General features: G+C 39.8%; 2 protein-coding genes across 4 annotated transcripts in view; both read right to left on the bottom strand.

The window, feature by feature from the left end:
- Positions 1-5841: 5841 nt before the first annotated feature.
- Positions 5842-19665, bottom strand: CAVIN4 (caveolae associated protein 4). 2 transcript variants are annotated; one of them, XM_035253081.3, is made up of 3 exons: positions 19226-19665; positions 17634-17996; positions 5842-10528 (listed from the first exon to the last, which is right to left on the bottom strand). In XM_035253081.3, exons 1-3 carry the CDS (start codon positions 19244-19246, stop codon positions 9842-9844), a joined length of 1071 nt encoding a protein of 356 aa, XP_035108972.2. In that variant the 5' UTR covers positions 19247-19665; the 3' UTR covers positions 5842-9841. The 2 variants fall into 2 exon arrangements, with proteins under 2 accessions (XP_035108972.2, XP_002743189.2); XM_002743143.6 differs by lacking the exon at positions 19226-19665 and having other exon boundaries at positions 17634-18106.
- Positions 18550-21104, bottom strand: part of TMEFF1 (transmembrane protein with EGF like and two follistatin like domains 1) — a 99331-nt gene continuing 96776 nt past the window's right edge. For both annotated transcript variants that reach the window (XM_054258361.2, XM_035253076.3), the window contains one exon: positions 18550-19663. In XM_054258361.2, the coding sequence (XP_054114336.1) occupies positions 19579-19663 (85 nt within the window). In that variant the 3' untranslated portion in view covers positions 18550-19578. The remainder of the gene's footprint in view (positions 19664-21104) is intronic.

Below are 21104 nucleotides of genomic sequence, written 5' to 3'. Positions count from 1 at the left end.
ACCTAAGTATATGATTGCGAGTGGAAAAATAGGGGACAGAAATCAGGTATTGACAGTTTTTCCATTTTCATTTGTGTGTGAATTTTTAATATAAATGCGGAGATGTAAAGCATTAATGCAAATTAAAATGTTTCAGTGAACAAGTTTCAGCGGTTCAACTTTATAATAATTATAAATAAACCTGTTAAATTTTTCTGGACAATGCCAGCATTTGGATTTTTTTAAAACAAGTATATTTCTTACTGACAGCAACTAAATGGTGTTTGTAGCATTTTTATCACACAGTAGATTCAATCCATTCACTGTACTTTTCTAACTGAGTTGTCCTACATGCAAGTACATGTTTTTAATGTTGTCTGTCTTCTGTGCTGTTCCTGTAAGTTTGCTATTAAAATACATTAAACTATTAAAAAAAACCTCATCAAATAAATGATCTTAATTCAAAGATATTCAGAGAAGAGGCCAGTTCAAAGAGGCATTCATTTGTTTTCATTCAGTAGATACTTATTAAATACCTATTATTCTTATTAATGAGAAACACAGTAAGTGTTTGCCCTTAAAGAATCTCGGGGAGAACGCTTGCACAATTTTAAAAGGCTTTACAAAGACAGAGATATATGGGCCAGGTGTAGTGGTTCATGATTGTAATTCCTGCACTTTGGGAGGCCAAGGAGGGAGGATTGCTTGAGCTCAGGAGAGTGAGACTAGCCTGGGCAACATAGTGGACCTCATCTCTATTAAAAATTTTAAAAAAATAGCCAAGCATTGTGGCATATGCCTATGGTTCCAGCTACTTGGGAAGCTGAGGTGGATCATTTGAGTCTAGGAGATGGAGGTTGTAATGAGTAATGATTGTGCCGCTGCACTCCAGCCTGGGCAACAGAGCAAGCCCCACCTCAAAAAATAAAAAAAAAAAAAACGGTCAGGAGAGAGGTGAATATAACAGTTATGGCTGCCCACTATGAAAAACTGTGAAACAGCAGAAACATGATGCATGCAGCATCTCTCTAGGCACTTCATTTACTCCCTGCCTCCAAACGATTGTTCATTCAGCTCTTAAAACCTCCAGAGGAAGATGTTTCTGGGGTAGAAACCTTTCTTTGTGATTAATCAGATTCCCTTTTCCTGCATTAAATGCATTTTCTTTTGCATTTTATTTTGCTTTGTCCTCAATGACAACAAAGACCATGGGTTACCCTTCTCCAGATTCCTCCTCATGCACATTTTACAGTGTTCTTGCCTTTGATCTTCAATTCAGTTGAGAATTGTTTTATGCCAAAACTCATAATTAAGTTTCATGATTGCCATATCCATTTACCCCATTCCTATACCTCATGCCCTTGGAAAAATGTAATAATCCTCATCCTTTCTACAAAATATTTTGAGACAAAGTCAGGAAAAATAATTCACCATATGCACATGGCTTGGTCTCATCAAGCCATAGGAGTGAATCATAGGCTGCCTTGGACCCAGCCCAATGCAGGCTTCTCCAGCTCCTCTACCTTGAGAGGGGCTGGTATTCTGGAGAACAAAGAGGGTGGGAAGATGCTTAAGCAGATTATCACTTGATACAATGATTTTCTTTAAAAATAATACAGGTGACTAGCAAATATTAAGTGATTTTGCCCTCCAAAACGGTTTGTCTGAAATGCTGATGACTTCCTTTTATGTAAGATGCATGAGTTTCAAGTAGAGAATATTTTGGCACCTTTTCCTAATAAATCTACAACCTATGATTTATTGAGATGTTTTCTCTCCTGCTAAAGAAAATATAGTCCTGTTTCTTGGCAGCTGACAGCACATGAATGCTTCCCTCTGAAATCTTCTCTATTGCTTTCAACCAGAATGGAACACATCCCATGCATAATTCTGTTAATTTATTTATTTTCCTTATGGAAACTGTCCAAATAAATGTGGTCACTTGAAAGGTGCCAATACAATTAAAGTAATATACTCATTTCAATCGATTTTATTTTACCCTAAAACAACATATTTACATAACCAGTTTGCTGAGAATTTAAAGCCTGTTCAGATAAAAAGCCTAATTACACCCTAATAAGTTATGAATATTGGCCCATGACATTATTAGGTGACCTTAGCTGCCTTACAATATTAGGCTGTAAGCAAACTTCAGCCAGGAGTAACACCTTAATGCATTCTCAGTAACAAACTGGCCAAACTCTTCAGACTGAAGTGTTTATTGTAGTTCTAATTTCAGCCTAGAACAATATGTAATGTTCCTCTTTTTTTTTTTTTTTTTTTTTTTTTTTTGAGACAGACTCTCACTCTGGCCAGGCTGGAGTGCAGTGGCACAATCTCAGCTCACTACAGTCTCCAACTCCCTGTTCAAACAATTCTCCTGCCTCAGCCTCCTGAGTTGCTGGGATTACAGGCGTGCACCACCACGCCTGGCTAATTTTTGTATTTTTAGTAGAGACGGGGTTTCACCATGTTAGCCAGAATGGTCTTGATCTCCTGAGCTCATGATCTGCCCATCTCAGCCTCCCAAAGTGCTGTGATTACAGGCGTGAGCCTCCGCCACCCGGCCTAATGTTCCTTTTAAGTGATTCTATCAGGCAGCTAGAAACCAGAATGAGGATAGAGACTGCCCTTTCAAAGGTAATGACAGTCACAGACTGATCAGCAGAATATAATTTTTGAAATAAGAGAACAATTGTTCAGAAGAATATCTTATTTTAGAAATTTGGCAAATGAAAGATCTTCATCCACTCCTTTCAAACTACATGACACAATTGGACTTACCTATACTTTAACAAATGTGTTATCCAGCCTTTGTCTCTGGGCTGGGATCTGTAATACCCAACTTGCCTACCTTCCACGTGGTCCTCACTTGGTCCCTACTGAAGATACACATACCTCAATTCAGTGTGTCTACAACAGGCCTCAGAAGCAGTACAGGTTGAGTATTCTGTAACTGAATACTTGGGACTAAGTATTTGAGAGAAGTTTTTCAGATGTTTTTTCAGATTTTATAATATTTGCATTATACAGGTTGAGCATTTCCTTAAAGTGTCTTATCAGCGCTCACAAAGTTTTGAATTTAGGAGCATTTCAGGTTTCAGATTTTTGGATTAGGGATGCTCACCAGGGAGCAGCCAGGTTCAGTGGGCTCTGTTTTAACTCTGCATATTAGGCCTCAGAAGCGCAAACGAGGCTGTGGCTTCAAACTGGACCCTATGTTCTGACCCAGAGGCCCTGGCTTCTCTGCCTCCCCTCTCCTTGCTACCTGCTCACTTGAGTTGGAGGTGACCAGAGAGGGAAGGCACTCCATCCCACTGCTCTTCCTGGCTGAGGATGTGACCAGGCCTGCAGGCTTCACTGCTAGCTGAGAAAATGGACTCTACTCCTGTTCAGCAAACCTTGCTCACCTACCACCACATCAGAGCATGCAGGTCCCAGGGAGACAGGAGGGCCTAAGCCACGTTCGCCAGCCAAATTTACTAAATGCCCTACTTTGGGGGGATTTATTGAACACAAGCTCAGCCTATAATAAAGGTGACACTTTGTTCTCCACTTGCTGACAATCCTTGTATGAACTCTCCATGAACCGCTAAACTGGAGGGGAAGAAGAATGGGTTGCATCAAACCCACCTTGAACCCCTGATACATTTTTTATGCTATGACTCAGATCTAATGTGACAGACACAAAAGAATTCAATTTGAAAACAAGTACCCACAATGAGATCGAGGCCCTTGCTGCCAACACGGCAGCTGACTGGAGAAGCTACATGAACTTGGGCAGTTGGCCCTGGCCTATGCAGCTGGTCACAACAACTGTTATTGTGATGTCAGATGGAATAAAGCACAGCTTTGTCTGGAATCCTCTGGTGCCCAATGACAAATGAGACTAGAAAATAACAATCCACTCTGTTTCTTTTTATTTATTATACTTAAGTTCTGGGGTACATGTGCCTAACATGCAGGTTTGTTACATAGATATCCACGTGCCATGGTGGTTTGCTGCATCCATCACTCCATCATCTACATTAGGTATTTCTCCTAATGCTATCCCTCCCCAATATCCCCACCCCCATGCTACCCCTCCCCTAGCCCCCCATCCCCTCAACAGGCCCTGGTGTGTTATGTTCCCCTCCCTGTGTCCATGTATTCTCACTGTTCAACACCCACTTATGAGTGAGAACATGCAGTTTTCTGTTCTTGTGAAATTGACAATCCATTCTAAGACTCAGTAGCTTTTCTTTGGACCACAGAATCAGTAAATAGAAATCTGGCCTGGAGCAAAGACACAGATGGGAGATGGCCTTAGATCTATCTGCAAGGCAGTTCTGCTTCCCAGGGACTTTGACATCTTGGTGGAGAGGGCAAGGCACCTGCTAGAACCAGGAAAGGGTCCCCTCAAAGGAGGCTTCTTCATGCATAAGTGAGAGCCACAATGGCTAGACTGGGCAGACTTCTAGTGGGGAAGCTTCTGGAGAATGGGCATAGTTCCCTTTCATTAATCAGCCACATTGAAGGACGAGTAATCAAGGCTGTCAGAGAAGAGACAGAGAAGCACCCGGAGAGAGCGGTCTTAGAACACTCTTGTATTTCCTGTCCCAGTCACTGGCACCACTTGTGACTTGCCCAACTCAGAAACCTGGCAATCATTTGTTCCCATCACAACCCACAGACAAGTTGACCCTCAATAGCTCAGTTACTGCTTTAGTTTAGGTACTCCTCTCACCTGGAAAAATTCAAGGGCCCTACCAAATGGTCCATCTGCCTCTGGTCTGTTAACATAGTATCCTTTAAAATATCTCAGTGGCTCTCTATGACCTTTGATATAAATGTCATATCAAAATCATTCAATATCTCTAGCAGCATCTTGCCTTAAATTCTGTTATTCAGTTGACTCAAATGGCCTTCAAATGCCAACTTAAGCAACACTTTCTCTAGTTTTCCGACAGCCTTTCCCCAGATTGTGAGATATTTCTCCTCTATGTTGCCCTATCATCCTTTCTTCAATCTGAGCATGATGTATCTATCTCCTCCACCAAGGGAAAAGTTCCTTAAGCACAGGGACCACATCTTTCATCTCTGGATTCATAATGCAGATGGCTAGCACAAGAGGGGAAGCTCTCCAAGTGCTGGCAACCCAAAGATGAGTAAAATGAGTCCCTGACCTTAAGAAGCACAGTCTAGTCTAGAATAGAGTTACACAAATAAACTGCAATATAGTGCAAGTACTAGGGCAGATGCAAATCTAAGCAGCTTCCATCTCCACGGTTCCATCATCTGATACATAACACTAGTCACACTACTGAATGTTTGTTTGTCTCCTAGAACTATGAGCCTGAGATATGGGGTAGGAAGAGGTGGGGAAGTAGGAACCTGTATTTATCTTTGAATCCTGAGTGCCTCACATAGAATCTGGCACGTGTGTGTGTGTGTGTGTGTGTGTAGTAATTTATCATGCCCTTCCTCAGGGATGAAGGAACCAGGGAAAGCTAAAATTAGGAAATTGACATTCTCAGTGAACTTGAAAGGCATCTCTCAGAATGAAAGGGAAAAGTAGTGCTCCAAGACACACAGCATGGGCAAAGGCATCAAGTGGCAGAGCATTTGGGGAGGGCCTTTTGACAAAAGCAATTGATTCTAGGAAGATGCCCAAAGTAAATTCGAAGTGTGAGGACATTCTGCCATTCCAGTCTACCCTCTCAGGGATCCTTGGATATCCTAAGAGAGGCACAGTGAGTTGTGGTTACCCTAATCTCCTAGTCACTGCTTATGAAATACACTGACGGATCCTGATCTACAAAGGACAACTATAAATCCTGAGACAACATAACTCAGAGGTGGCCACAAGAACAACACACAAAATTTAGCATGAAGTTTTTTTTTTATTCACTACAGACCAGGGAATAGCATGCCCCAAATTCAAATAGAATTGAGGGTGAGACCATAATGGTCATTCTGCCTATTTGGGAATCATGATCTATAATTTTCTTAGCAGGGTTCAATAAAAGAAGCTATAATAAACATGTCTCAGAAGAAAAACGAGCTCAGTGATTTCATGTAATAGAACTGCACAGTTAACAACGGTTCTGTGGAATATTTTACATAACATGACCCATGCCTTTTAGCTGATGGAATCACAATAAACCAAACCCTTTAACGTGCATGAAAGGCAAAGAATGAAATCGAAATGTTTTGTATTTTTATTTTGATTTATATTTTTAGTTTATGGAGGCTTGAGGGCACACGTGCGTGCACGCACACACGCGCGCGCGCGCGCACACACACACACACACACCCAACAAGTACACTTTCAGCAAGCTGAATTTACTTTTTTTTTTTCGAGAAGGAGTCTCACTCTGTTGCCCAGACTGGAGTACAATGACATGATCTCGGCTCACTACAATCTCCACTTCCCAGGTCCGAGCAATTCTCCTGCCTCAGCCTCCCAAGTAGCTGGAATTACAGGCGCCTGCCACCACGCCCAGCTAATTTTTGTCTTTTTAGTAGAAACAGGATTTCACCATGTTGGCCAGGCTGGCTTGAACTCCTGACCTCAAGTGATGTGCCTGACTTGGCCTCCCAAAGTGCTGGGATTACAGGTATGAACTACCATGTCTGGCCTTGAATTTTCATGTATTTTGTTGTTTGCCCTGCTTCTCTAACCAATAAGCTAGAATCAGGCTATCACCTGCTCAGAGGAAAGACGTGGATCATCGAGTTCAAAAGACAGACTTGCACCCCCTCCCCTATCCTGTTTATTATGCAGAAGATCCTGAGTAGCTCCATGCCCCTTGGTGTCTATAGATGCTGCACTGTTCTGTCTCAGAGCACGGAATCTTGCTAATGGTTTAATTTGAATACATAGTTTAAAATCTGGTACATAAAATTTCTAAAATACAGATGAATAAGTAAAATAATCTGTCCCTGTTATCTAAAACTTTTAAAATAGGAACACTGACTAGAATATTCTTTATATCAAATGAGATGTGATTTTGCAGCCCATTATTTTATATCAAGAAAATTAAGTTAAAGGGATAATAAATTATGAATGAAGAATTTCAGAATGTCCCAAATGTGGGAAGAAAGGAAGAGAGACAGAAGCAATATGGAGGAGGGAAAATGATAGTACCAAGAGAGCAGCACAAGGTCACCGTAAACCTCCAGGGACATGAAACTGCCTAGTGTTTTGGGGTTGCACAAAGTCTACCATGATGAAGAGCTGACCAGGTTATAACTCCTTCCTCATCAAAATTCAAATATAGCTATATGTGAAATGTTCCATAAAATGTCAAGTCTGGTTATATAATGAGTCAGTAAGCAAACTGACTACAAAAATTCCATGACAGTAATATTTGCAGAAAAATATTTCCAGCCAACTGATATTTATTCTGCATAGGGCTAGAAAAAAGAAAAAGCTTGTACCGTCTTTATATTCACTATTTGCATTATTAGTAAAAATATTTATAGGACACTAACATCGAAGTTGTAATAATGTTTTCTTAAATTCTAATTTATTATGGCTCCTATAAAATATGTGATTAAGCATCTAAGAGCTTTCCAAAATGTTATAAAAACATTTTAAAATTATTCATTTGAAAGTGTTATCCAATGTTGTATACACTTTAATTTTCAATATAAAAAGGTAACAAGATGAACAATTTATGATTTTATGTATTCATGCAGGTTGAAGAGGAAATGATGCTGAATCAGACTCCCAAAACCCAAACATCTGGGTAACAGAGTCAAATATTTTAAAGACAATTTATGTATGCCTGTGTGTAGATGTGTACACTTATTCCAACTACCATAGGATTATCCAAAAACTGATCTGAAAGTGAGAAAAAAAGTAGGATAGCTGATTGTCTCAATCCTTCAAATTCAACAATTCCATCATTTCTTCTCTTACAACACCATGCTACATGCTACATTGAACATCCTACAAGTACAGAACCAGTACGACCATTTCTTTCTTTCCTTTTTTTTTTTTTTAAGACAGAGTATTGCTCTGTCGCCCAGGCTTGAATGCAGTGGCACAATCATGGCTCACTGCAACCTCCACCTCCTGGGTTCAAGCAATTCTCCTGTCTCAGCCTCCCAAATAGCTGGGACAGGCACACACACACAACCAGTTAATTTTTGTATTTTTAGTAGAGTCGGGGTTTCACCATGTTGGTCAGGTTGGTCTTGAACTTCTGACCTCAAGTGATTCACCCGCCTCAGCCTCCCACAGGGCTGGGATTGCTTGCATGAGCCACTGTGCCCAGCCCATTTCTTTCTTTTTTTTTTTTTTGAGACGGAGTTTCGCTCTTGTGACCCAGGCTGGAGTGCAATGGTGCAATCTCGGCTCATCGCAACCTCCGCCTCCTGGGTTCAGGCAATTGTCCCGCCTCAGCCTCCCAAGTAGCTGGGATTACAGGCACGCGCCACCATGCCCAGCTAATTTTTTGTATTTTTAGTAGAGATGGGATCTCATCATGTTGACCAAGATGGTCTCGAGCTCTTGACCTCATGATCCACCCGCCTCGGCCTCCCAAAGTGCTGGGATTACAGGCTTGAGCCACCGCACCCAGCCCTATTTCTTTCTGTCTGTAGCAACAACAGACATTGTTCTAATCTCTGGCTTCAACAAGCTAAAGCTAACAGACAAGGGGAATCTGGGTTCCTCCCAAAGCAGCTACGATTAACTCCTATGAACACTGTTTTGGACAGTTGGGCCCTGAAGAGCACACTCAGAAAAACAAGAATATTTGAGGTCATTTCCAAACCCAGTGCATCAGGGCCAACTTTAGAAAGGCTCACTTGACAACACAGCCACAATTTTATGCCTCATACTGCTCAAACAAATGCAGTGCTACAGTCCACCGAAGATCTTAATTGAAAGGAAGTTAGAAAGGACTTAGCCAAGGAACACTTTGAGACCCAACTAAAACCCAAGGTTTAGTTTTAGTTTGATGAAAAAGTGGTCACCCAAACAGTTATTTATTTTTCACTTTCACTCTTAATTCTGTGAAAAGTCTTCTGAAGACCAACTTTAGTTTCTGTCCAACCTAGGACCTCATCAACTGGTGCTCAGGGCTTTTTCAGAGGGTGCAATTCTTTCTATTCTGTTTTTGAAGAACTGGTGAGGCTTGTTTTCTCTGGGTGTGCTTCTTATTCCCCAGAACGTGTACCATTTCCTTTGATCTTCACAATAGTCCTCTGAGGCGGACAGCACAGCCAACCCTCTCCATTTTTACTGATGAGAATAAACAGATGACTTGCCAAGGGTTTTCTTGTAAGTAAAGCTAGGATACTAGAGCCAGATGTTCAAGTCCAGAACTTCAATCATTTAATGTGAAAACATCAAAAAAGGGGTGTGACTGCTAATTTACTAATAAATCTGTTGATCCGAACATTTGGATAATATAACCCACACGTGAGTTATTCCCCTTTGAGGCTGGCTACAATATTAATCCTAACCAGTATTTAGAGTTCACTTGCAAACGATGGCCACAAAGTTGCCCTTACCAAACATGTAACTGGCCCGCCCTAGGAAACTATTTTTCTGGTGAACAAGAGAAAAGAACTAAAAAATCCACAGCTGCCGTGAGAAAGAGTGACCTAAGAGAAAAAGCTGCAGGAATCACATAACCTGGGGGTAGGGCAGTGGGGGACAGTGGGAGGGCGGTGCAGTGGGGGGAAGAATTCCCAAGGAAGTCACAAGGAAATGTATATAATATTTGTACTACCCTCAAGATTTTAAATATAAGAAAAAAACCATTTATGTTTTCTTACATGGCACAGAAATATAGATGACTACACACTATTCAAACTAAAACTGCATGATTAGGAGATTCATATTTAGGATAGATTTAATTCCTCTTTATGATGACTGCTTTAAATCTAACAAAAGAGATTCATCATCCTCTACTTTCACCTGAGGTTTAAAAGTAACTTTTAAAGGCTCGGGGGTGGGGATTTCCCTTCCTTCCTGGGCAGGATACGCCGGCCTGACTGCCTCGTGTTGTGGTTCTCTGAGCTCATCAGAGTAGAGCTCACTGATGGGACCCACAGATTCACTCCTGGCAATGATGTCCACGCCCATCTCCCTGACACATTCCTCACCTTCTGCCACTGTTCGGTCCTTACCTTTCCTGAGGCTACGCATCTTAAAAGCTTCCTTGGAGGGAGCTGCGTTAGAAATAGATTTCTTAAACCTCTCCCCTGACTGTCTCAGCCTCTCCCCTGACTGTCTCAGCCTCTCCCCTGACTGCCTTAGCCTCTCTCTCCTCTCCGGGGTCACTATTCTAGTTCTAATTCTGTTCACTTTCTTGTCAAAATTCTGCCGTGTCTTCTGCATGTTTTCTTTGGAAAATGCCTTCTTGATATTATCAATGCGCTCCTTGCCTGACTTCCTAAGCCTGGCAGATCTGCTTTCTTCAACATAATATTCTTCATCCGAGGAGAGGTCTACTGGGGGATCAAAGACATCATCAACATCCTCTTCCTGATTCTCAGTGAGGTTTCTGTCTTTAACAACAGACAGGGATGTCGGACACCGAAACTTCTCCTGAAGGAGAGAGAAAAACAAAGCATATTAGTCCTTCCTTTGCACTAGAGATCAGGTCTTCTACCTTCTGGCCATGCCTTGTAAATCGTCGCCATGGGCCATTTATCCTCTGTCCACTCCTTAAATGTTAGCATTTCTTAGGGTTTATCTTACCTTGGCCCTTTCTTCTTCTTCATCTCCCAGGCTCACCCTGAGCAACCTTATCCACTCCATTTTTCAGATCCAATTGTAAGTAAACTCACAAGTATTTTATCTTCACTTCCCCTATCTCCTAAGATGAATATGCAGGTGTGAATGATAGGCAGGCTGCTCCACAGTTTGAGAGGTAACATAGTCACCTCGAACTTAGCAAGTCCAAAAATCAAGGCCCATTCACCATCCTCTCCATTTCTACTTCTTTCCCTGTACCTCTCAGAACTAACACCCATCCAGGTGCCAAATAACACAGAAACTCCTGAATCATCATCCCACATATTTCCTCTCCCTCTCATTCCATATCCAACTGGTCACCAAGCTTTGTCGATAATACCACCTAACAACTCATCTGCTCCTCCTCCTTCCTCATTCCTTCTCCCAATGTCTTGATTGTGGCCCTTGTCATCTCAGTCCTGAACTTGTATACTGCCTCCTCATTGATCCTTCTACCTCCAGAACATCACCTAAGTGCTGTCTGAAAAATATTACTAAAGCATGGCTTTGATCACATCTTTTCTCCGCTTTAAACTTTGGAAAGCTCACCAATACTCAAAGAAGAAAGTTCAAATTTTTCCGTATGATTAGAAGGCTCCTCAGCTTTAGCTAAACCCACTTTCCCACTCTTCCAGCCCAGAAACATATAATCATTCTCAATTCCTCAAGCACAAGATGTTTTCATCCCTCTATGCCTATGTATAAGTGATTTCTGATATCTTCCTTTTTTCATAATGACGGGGTCTCACTATGTTGCTCAGGCTGGACTGGAACTCCTAGACTCAAGGAATCCTCCTGCTTCAGTCTCCCAAGTAGCTGGGACTATAGGCACATGTTACCATGCCCAGAAGTTTCTGATATCTCACATGCCCCTTACCTCTTTTTGGCTTTGTAAATAAAATCTTTCTTCAAGAATCAATTCAAACGTCCCCACCTTCCCCACATGGCTAACTCTATCTCAAATTTACACATACATACCTTTGTTTATAACATTTATCACAGTTTGAATTGGAGCTTTACTCAAAAATATGTGTCTCCTGGAGGCCTCCAGATTCCTTGAAAGCAGAAATCATGTTACATTTTATGCCCAGCATCTATCAGAGTGTCTTGTACATAGTAAGCACACTCAATAAATGATTATTGAACCAAACAGGTGTACAGCCTCCTTCAACCAAGCTATTAAGCACCACCACAAACCAGTAAATTTTCTGGTTCTAGAAACTGCAAAACTTCTTTGAAGACAGAAGAGTGAAAGAGCTTATATTCTTGGAGACAGACAAACAAGTAAAATCTATATAGCATGTTAGATGGTGATACCTGCTAAGGTGAGAACGAAAGCAGGGAAGGGGTACATGCAGTGACAAAAAGGTGCTGTTTGAACTACAGTGGTCAGAAAGGCCTCACTCATATGGTGACACCTGAGCCTAGACCTGAAGGCTGTGTATAGATCTGGGAATAATAGAGAAACAGTGGGGAGGGCCGTGTGATCAGAGCAGAGTGATCAAGGGCCAAGAGCGGGAGACAAAAGGTTAAGAGAGAGAGCAGGTGGCCCAGGTCATGCAAGGCTCTGTATCCAATGGTGAGGACAGTGACTTTTATTCTGAGCATAAAAGGAAGGCTTCTCAATGGCTTGCAGGAAGCCGGGCACGGGGGCTCATGCCTGTAATCCCAGCACTTTGGAAGGCCAAGACAGGAGGATCACCTGAGGTCAGGAGTTCAAGACCAGGCTGGTCAACATGGTGAAATAGTCTCTACTAAAAATACAAAAATTAGCCAGGTGTGGTGGCACATACCTGTAATCCCAGCTACTCAGGAGGCTAAGGCAGAAGAATCACTTGAACCCGGGAGGTAGAGGTTGCAGTGAACTGAGATTATGCTACTGTACCCCAGTCTGGGCAACAGAGCAAGACTCCATAATTAATTGATTGATTGATTAATGGCTTGCAGGAGAATAGTGCCAGGATCTGAACATTATAAAAGGATCACTCTGCTGAAAACAGTGTGTAGGGGCAAGAAAAGAAGCAGGGAGAACAGGTGGAGAGCACTGAGGCAAGTGAGTACTGGGTAAGGGTGCTGACAGGGTGGGGAAGAGAAGCAGCCTGATTTGGAGCTGCTTTGAAGGTAGGAGCCAACAAGATTTGTCACTAGATTTGGATGTGCAGTGCCAGAGTGTCAAGAACAATCCTCAAGTACATGGCCTGAGCAGATAAAGGATAGATCTGCCATTAACTAAGATGGGGGAGATGGCAGGAAGAAGACTGGAGGGGAAGGATAGGGTCTGAACATGCTGTCTTGGAGACACCCACCAGCCATGCAAGCAGAGGCACTGAGCAGGCAGCTGAGCAGACGAGTCTGGAATTCAGAAGAGAGGGCTGGGCTAGACACCCAAATTTAGGAGTCATTGACGTAATGACAGAATTAAAGTCATGAGACGAAATGAAAGAGATCGCCAAGAAACTGAGTGAATGGGTCTATGCTCTGTTTTACTCAAAACTCCTTGGCACCAAGGTGTGTTTCAGAATTCACAATATTTCAGACTTTGGAAATAATATGATTTATTACATAACATTCCCAGCAAGATCTTGGAAGAAACATTTCTGTGGCAAAAAAAATATATGAATATTCACACTAAGATGGGATAAAAACTATAGCCTCCGGCTAATTTAGGTCAAGTTTTTTACGGAACAATTTCAGGTCAACTTAGGTCTTCCTGTCAAATATGTTATTAAAAAAATATTTTTAAGAATTTTTTAATGTGAGTGCTGAACATGGATTTGGGACTGGTAAAAAGAAGAAATGAGAACAACAAAAACAAAAAAGACAAATACTAGCCAGTGAGGCAGGGGCAACTCCCAAAGTGAGTAGTAATCCCAGAAGTCAGGGAAAAGTTTCAAGAAGAAAGGGAGGGGCTGGGTGCAGTGTTTCATGCCTGTAATCCCAACACTTTGGGAGGCTAAGATGGGAGGATCACCTGAGGACAAGACCAATCCAGGCAACAAAGTGAGACCTCATCACTATGAAAATTTTAAAGTGTAGCCAGGCAAGGTGGTGCACACTTGTAATCCCTGCTACTTGGAAGGCTGAAGAGGGAAGACCATTTGCCCCCAGGAGTTGGAGGCTGCAGTGAGCTATGATTGCAAGAAAGAACTCTAGCCTGGGCAACAAAGCAAGACCCTGTCTCTTGAGAGAGAGAGAGGCGGAGTGGGGAGAGGGAGGTCTAATTGTGCCAAATGGGTCAAAAAAATAAGGATGAGAATTGGATTTGGGACATGACACACACTGGAGGCCTTGAGAGCCAGCCCAACCGCAGCAGCTAGAGGAACCCAACTGACTATTTAGGGAGCATATCCAAAACTAAACAGATGAAACTTGAAAAATTAAGAGATTTTTAACGGAACCACAAGTTAAAATTTCTAAAAGAAACTGTGCTCCCACATGAAATCCAGATTAAATCTATTCAATCAAAAAATATATAAATATATACAAAACACATTTATGCATATTCTAAAACCTATCAGCCTGATAGTCAAGAATATATCCCTGGAACCTTATTTCTTTGGATATTTATTTAAAATTAAATTCTTTGGCTATAGGATTAGAGAGTTTAGGAGCTAAAAAAAGGCAGGGGTAGGCGTCTCATAACTCTCTGATGAATCAGTTAGAAGCAGTGAAATTATTCCTCTCCTTTCCTGACACCTGCTGCAGGGAGTAGCTTCAGCAACACAATGTGGGTTGGTACGGCCTGAGAAGGTATAATTAGAAAAGGAAAGAGCCAAAAGTTAATTACTGTTAGGTAAGGGAAAAAACACAATCTTGCTGTGAAGAAATCAGATATAGCTTAACCCAGGAATCACATACCCCTCTTTAAGTACACAACAAATAATATAAAATCAGGCTTTAAAATAAAACAAAACAGGGGTAGAGTAAAAAAAAAAAGTACTTGTTATGTGGATCTATTTGTTGCAACTCCAATGAGACTGAGATATGAACTAATGGTGAACAGACTGTTATAATAATTGAAGATTGCAGATGTTGAATTATAGTTGATTTCCAAATATAATTTTGTCTTTTAATATAAAACTCCAGGTAAAAAGACCATTTTTGTAACAGAATAAATACTGTGCATCAGAGTACTGTGGGCTGGACTGAACATCAAAGTAATATAGCTAGGTGGTGTGAAGGCGATCTGATTGCAGTATCTGTCACCTCACTGATGGCCAAGGTTGATTCAGCTGATCTGGCTGGCTAGGCAGGTGACCCTTCCTTCCTCGCCTCTCCATATGTGTCCCTCCTGAAGCCACACACTTGGTCAAAAAGGACGACCATCTACGATAGAGGAGGACTGGTCTTTTTGGGTCAAGGGTATACAAGTAGCTGTGCTCCCCTGCTAGAACCTCCAAACAAGCTCTCAAAGTAATTATGGCTGAATTGCTTGGTTTCAAGTTAATTTTAGTAGAAGGACAATCTGAATATAACCACTTATACACCTTAACAATGATGATTAATTATAACTAATTTTAACTGCCAAGAATAACCATGTGACCATGTATACAGTGTCCTAACATCTATGGCATCTTTGAATCAGAGTTATATGTCCATTTATCTTTTCTCTACAAGCTCTCCCATTATAAATGATAGCAATTACTTTTTGATGAACTTCTGCTTACTCTGAACAGCTTAATTATACAGAATCTTTATTTCTTACAAGAAAAGAGATGTGCCCTAAACTAGCACCCCTCAGCTGCTTTAAATAACTACAGGGGATCAAAGAAAGGAACAATTAGCAGTAAGTCACAGGGACTAAACAGGTGAACATAGAAACATCTTAAAGTTGAAAAAAGAGTTATGTCAATGAACAGAGTCAATGGAAACTTTTCAGAAACTTTTTTGCTCTTGCTTTTGTAAATCTTGATTGGCACTTAGTCCACTGCTTTGCACAAAGGTTCTCAGCAGTGGTGAATGTCAAGTATGTTTCCTGGCCATGCGCCCATGCCAGTGGAGGGTAAGATACACCCACAATTGTGAATGCCTTCAGAAGGTGAATCAAAGAATGGATACTACATTTCCCACTACATATACCAACTGGGAACTGGCCTCTAAAAATCAGGTGACTGATTTTTTTCAATTTTTCAATTTTTTTTTTCTTAAGACAGGGTCTCACTATCACCCAGACAGGAGTGCAGTGGCACAGTCATGGCTCACTGTAGTCTTGACCTCCTCAGGCTCAGGTGACCCTCCCACCTTAGCCTCCTGAGTAATAGGGAACACAGGCACACAACAACATACCTGGTTAACTTTTGTAATTTTTATAGAGACAGGGTTTTGTCACATTGCCCAGGCTTTGTCTTCTTTTCCCAAATTGTTAAGCCTATAGAAGGGTTTCTAGGGACATGAAAGGAAAGGGAAATGACAAAGAATTTCAAATGGCATAGTCTGCCCTATCTACCTTTGAAATAAGCAACTCTTCACTCTCTTCCCTATTATTTTTTCCGAATAACCTACAGGCTCTTAAAACAGATCTGAAATACCACTCCACCATCACAGTGTAACCTTATCAGTCAACAGAGGGCTATGGAGAATTGCCTAGTGTGTAAAGAATGCCATGGGGAGTTATGGGCCACATCCCTCATGTTTTACAAATTATCTTCTACATAATCCAACTGTGTTCCTATTTCATTTAGTTTATATTCTTCTAGAGTTTTTCCCCTATGTACATAAGTACTTGTTTTTAAAATACAGGTGTCATTTTAAAAAACAACACTTTATATGCACCAGGAAACATCCTTGTACACATTCCTGATTTTATGCATAGAACAAATTCTTTGACATAAAATTTTGGGCCCAAAAAGTTTGTGAATTTTTAAATTTCTTAATATGTACTACCAAATTTGCCTTTTGAAAATGTTATATCAATATTTCTACCAACAGAATATGAAAATGTTTTTTTCCAATTCTTAAATTAACCTGTAAGTATAGGTTTTAATAATTGCCAACATTTAAATAGGTGAAAGTAGAATTTTATTCTTATTTGTGTTTTGTACACTGCCTGATAATGACAGTTTCCCATTTTTCTACTTGAAGGAATGTTCCATTTTTTCCTTTTAACTGTAAGAGTTTTAAAAATACACCATAGATATTATGCATTTGCCATGAATATGTTCCTATTTCCAAAAAGATGAGTGCCAAGCACAGAATAATATGGGAACTTAGCTCAATACACAATACCACACACACACAAAAATTATATTAAATCAGTTAAGTAAAAAGATTTTGTAATCAAACATAAGTAATTATTTATGTGACTCATATATTTGTATAATATATTGTTACTATAATAATAAGAAAAATAAGAATAACTGCCTCAGTGTTCACTGGGAAATAGCTATTATTGTGATCTGTATGTAAAAATTCCAATATACAAATCACGTTCTGAAAAGTTTAGGGCTGTTTAGGGCTTTACAGGCGCTCCATGTAAGTGGGAAAAAAAATACACTGTGGAGCTACTGGTTGTCAGTCTCTTCTTTTAGAGAACAAAGAAGTGTTTTAAACTAGAGGTTTCTGAGTCCTGTTTTAGTTCGAACATTTTCAACGTCTGTGAGAGGGCACCATGCTAATAAGGCTAATATGCAGAAAGGGCCTTACCAATATTAACTTTCAAATGCAAGAAATAGCCTAAGCTATGAGCCACAGTTCATATTACACAAAATGGTTGAGAAGTTCAAAATACCAAAATGACAGATAGTACTTCGGTTAACACAGCAATGGTTTTACCCTGAGATCTCTGTAATACAGAACCCCATTGTATTAATATATACAATAGTTAAGATGTGACACTGGAAACCCGGGCTATGACTTTTTTGCAATTAAAAGATGCAAGAGATTATAACAAGCAAGCTGAACACAAGTGCAAGCTTACCTGGAATATTACCACCCGGAATTTGTTTTTCTTCATTATTTCCTCTTGCTTGACTTCAACTTTTTTAACATGAATTTGTTGCTTCTCCACCCGGGATTTCACATCTTTAATGTGAGCACTGACTTTTTGGGTTTTCTCAAACAGCTTGTTAATGATATGGCCTGTATTGCTATGTGACTGTGAAAGCTTCAACAGGTCAATCTGGACGGATTTTATGGCATTTTCCATTTCCCTGTGTCTCTCTTCTATTCTCTTCTGGCTTGCCTGCACACTGTCCACGATGGAGGCTACTTTGTCCAGCACAGTCACAATGGTAAGAGCAGCATCTTGGTCTTCATCTTCTGTAACACTTGATAGGCGATTCTGGTGGATTTTATCAGCATTTGAAGCAGATCCATTATGTTCCATTTTACTTATTTCTCAGCGAAAGATGTCCTAACCACAATCAATTCTGGCACTTGGAGCAAAAAGTCAGCTTGATAACAGGCAACAGGGTTGTTTAAAGAGTTGGAAACCCCACCCCTGGAGAATGGTCAAGTATTTATAACTACAAATGCCCATATGTGACTGTTCTGCAATCTGAACCCTTGCAAAGCACAAGGGACTGTTCCAAACATGCTTGCTGACTGACTAAGGGACTCAAATAAGACTGCGTGGGTAGAAGAGGAAAAGTTTTTTTTTAAAGTTCACTAAAGCCACTATGCAACTAATATTAAACCTAGAAACCAAATGATCAAAAAAGCTAACTCCGAATGTTGGGTAAAGCTTTTGCCTTTAGATCATTTCATTCAGTATTTGTAATAGCAAAGGGGAATTCTTAACTAAAATCTGCTTTTTCTACTAATTTCACATATTAAATATACTGAAACATTAATATTGAAAAATTTGGTAAATAAACACACCAAAACAGAGGCCATATAGTGAAAACATTATATTATAACATGCCTTTCCAAACAAAATATTAAAATTAATAATTTTTAACATATTCTTTAAATTCTACATGCATACTTTTGAATATCTAAACTACTTGTTAAACAGCTTAATACATTCTACTCACACTTCAGATCTTTAAACACCAATAATCTATGAATATTAATCTATTACTACAGGACAAATTTGGATAGAGGTCTTAGATAATTTTTAAGTTCACTCTAAGAGCACCAATCATTAACAATTATTTTTGTATTTTATTCACAAACACTGATACAATTTGTTTATGTTAAAACAAATATTTTCTTTAAAAATGAATGTGTATTAAAGTAGTTTAATGGGTAGAATAGGCTTTATTCCAATCTGTTTGTTAAATAGCCTATTTTCACAATATCTAAATCTATTTTTCATTGATCTGTTCCCTCATTACTAACATACTTTTTCAAATTATTAGAATTATTTTTTCAAAGGGAGGAATAACCAAATTCCCCAGTCCATATATCTTATAAGTATTTTACACCTAACACACACAGCTTTACAGTTCATGCGATTGGCAGTGTCTAAAAAATCAGTAACTAAATCTCAAAAACATTTAAATATCTATTTAAACACAGTGTCTTCTAGATTTTTTTGTAAGAAAAGTAATCTGTAAACATCTTTACCTTTAGTTCATGCTTGGTCATTTGCTGTGGTCATTGTGGAAGAAGTGGATATGACTATAACCATTTGTGAAGTGGTCCATCTTTGTAAAAATATTACATTCCACGGGTAAAGAACAAGTCTTAGAATTACCATGTGGTACAAATTTGTGAAAGCAATTTCTGTATTTAAAAACATAAAACAAAGACTACTAAACAGTCCCAAACTGTTGTAGCTGAATATTCTAAATACGAGCCAACAGTACTACACTAAAAATGTCCAAAAATAAGGCCTCTGAAATAAATATTTCCATTCTTTAAAAAAAGACATAATAAATGTACATCACATGGTCAGCGTACATATAAAAGTCATCAGTTTAAACCATTCTGGATGACGTATCTGAAGTAAAATGACCTAGGTTTTGCTTCTGTCGACGTCCTCTATTGTTTTTGGGGCATTTTCTGTTGCATTAAAAAAAAGAGAGAGAGAGAAAAATATTGTTTTGATGATTTTGTTTAGGATATTTCAAATGTTTCCAAAGTAATACATATTTCTCACATAAAGCCACGGTGCAAGCAATTACATGAAAGGGAAATGAGATGGTATCTGTTGCCAGACAAGGTGAAAATGAACACAATTCAGACTGCTACCTCCCCTACAAAGCTGGGAGTTGAGAGGATTAGATATGTAATATAGGTACTGGCACAAGCAAAACTCATTCCCAGTGTCTATTCTACTATGTATGCATCCCTGCAGATATCTCACCCTTCCTCCAGCCTAGAACTCCCTAGTCACAGTGACTTTTTTTAACATGAATTTGTTGCTTCACCACCCAGGCTTTCACATGTGAAACCCCTGACAGTAAAAAGGACTCTGGCCTATGTACTTTCCCTGAGCATTATGACAAGACAGCTCTAGAATGACAAGAACAACTTAGATGAAGGAAGAAATCAGGAAGAAGTGTGCTTGTTAACCTCAGCTATGACTACATAGAAATGTCTACTGATTTTAGACAATGATTCAAAAGAAGCTGTCCACACCCTGCTGGGGCAAATCACAGAAGCCCATAAGGAACTGTCACACTGAGTATGAGGGACATTCATTAACTCTGCTCTCATTTTCCATGTTTCTCCACAGCAGCACAAATCTCACTGTGTTGGAACTGCTCTTGTGCCTGTACACTAGATTGCAAACACAAGGTGCTGTGTATGCAATGTAGAATAAAGGGGCTGAGATGAATTCTGGGCTCTGCTAACTAACTGTGCGACCTCAATTCTCCTACATGTAAAATACTAAATGAGGAGTTGGACTAGCTTCTAAAATCTCTGCCAGCAAGAAATTTACAACCTAATGAAAAGCAAGTCTTACAGCAATAAGCACTCCTCATTTTGTTCAACTTCAAAGAGTACAGCTTTGCCTTGAACTAAAAGCGTTGATGATACTTCCATTTTGTTTATGGTTTTCACAATTTTCCCTCACTAATCCTCTTTTAAAAGTCTGAGGTAGTTAAAGTTGGAATCATCTCCATTTCACAAATGAGAAGACTAGTTGACAGATCAAGCAACCCTCTTTTATTGTCACTAACTCACAATGACCTCCAATTTCCTAGCACCATGGTTTTTAAATCTATAAAACAAAGGCGTTTAGTTAAGGTGATATTCAAGGTTTCTGCCAATCAGTCATTCCATGAGACCGAAAACATGAAAGGAGATTCCAAGAAGAAAAGAAGAAAAAGTGACTCATGCAGTCTTGATAAACAGGTCAGTGGGAACATCCTTTTAAAGAAGATTCCTACATTGTAACAGCCACCATGGTATATGTCAACAGCTGTCCCATAATGGACTGTGTGGGAGAGATACTTAAAAATTCAATGGAAATAAATCCAAGTACATAAATATTCTA

This window comes from Callithrix jacchus, chromosome 1 (assembly GCF_049354715.1).
Source record: "Callithrix jacchus isolate 240 chromosome 1, calJac240_pri, whole genome shotgun sequence".
Classification (NCBI taxonomy): Eukaryota; Metazoa; Chordata; class Mammalia; order Primates; family Cebidae; genus Callithrix; species Callithrix jacchus.
The sequence above is the reverse complement of the archived record's forward strand: the minus strand, read 5'-3'. Positions and strand labels throughout refer to the sequence as shown.

Bases quoted from the DNA above. Each gene is read 5' to 3' on its own strand.
- CAVIN4 (XM_002743143.6), bottom strand. From the start codon at position 18,041: ATGGAACATAATGGATCTGCTTCAAATGCTGATAAAATCCACCAGAAT. The intron at 10,529-17,633 runs GTAAGCTTGCAC...TCTCTCCTTCAG, and splicing joins TCCGGGTGGTAATATTCCAG to GAGAAGTTTCGGTGTCCGAC.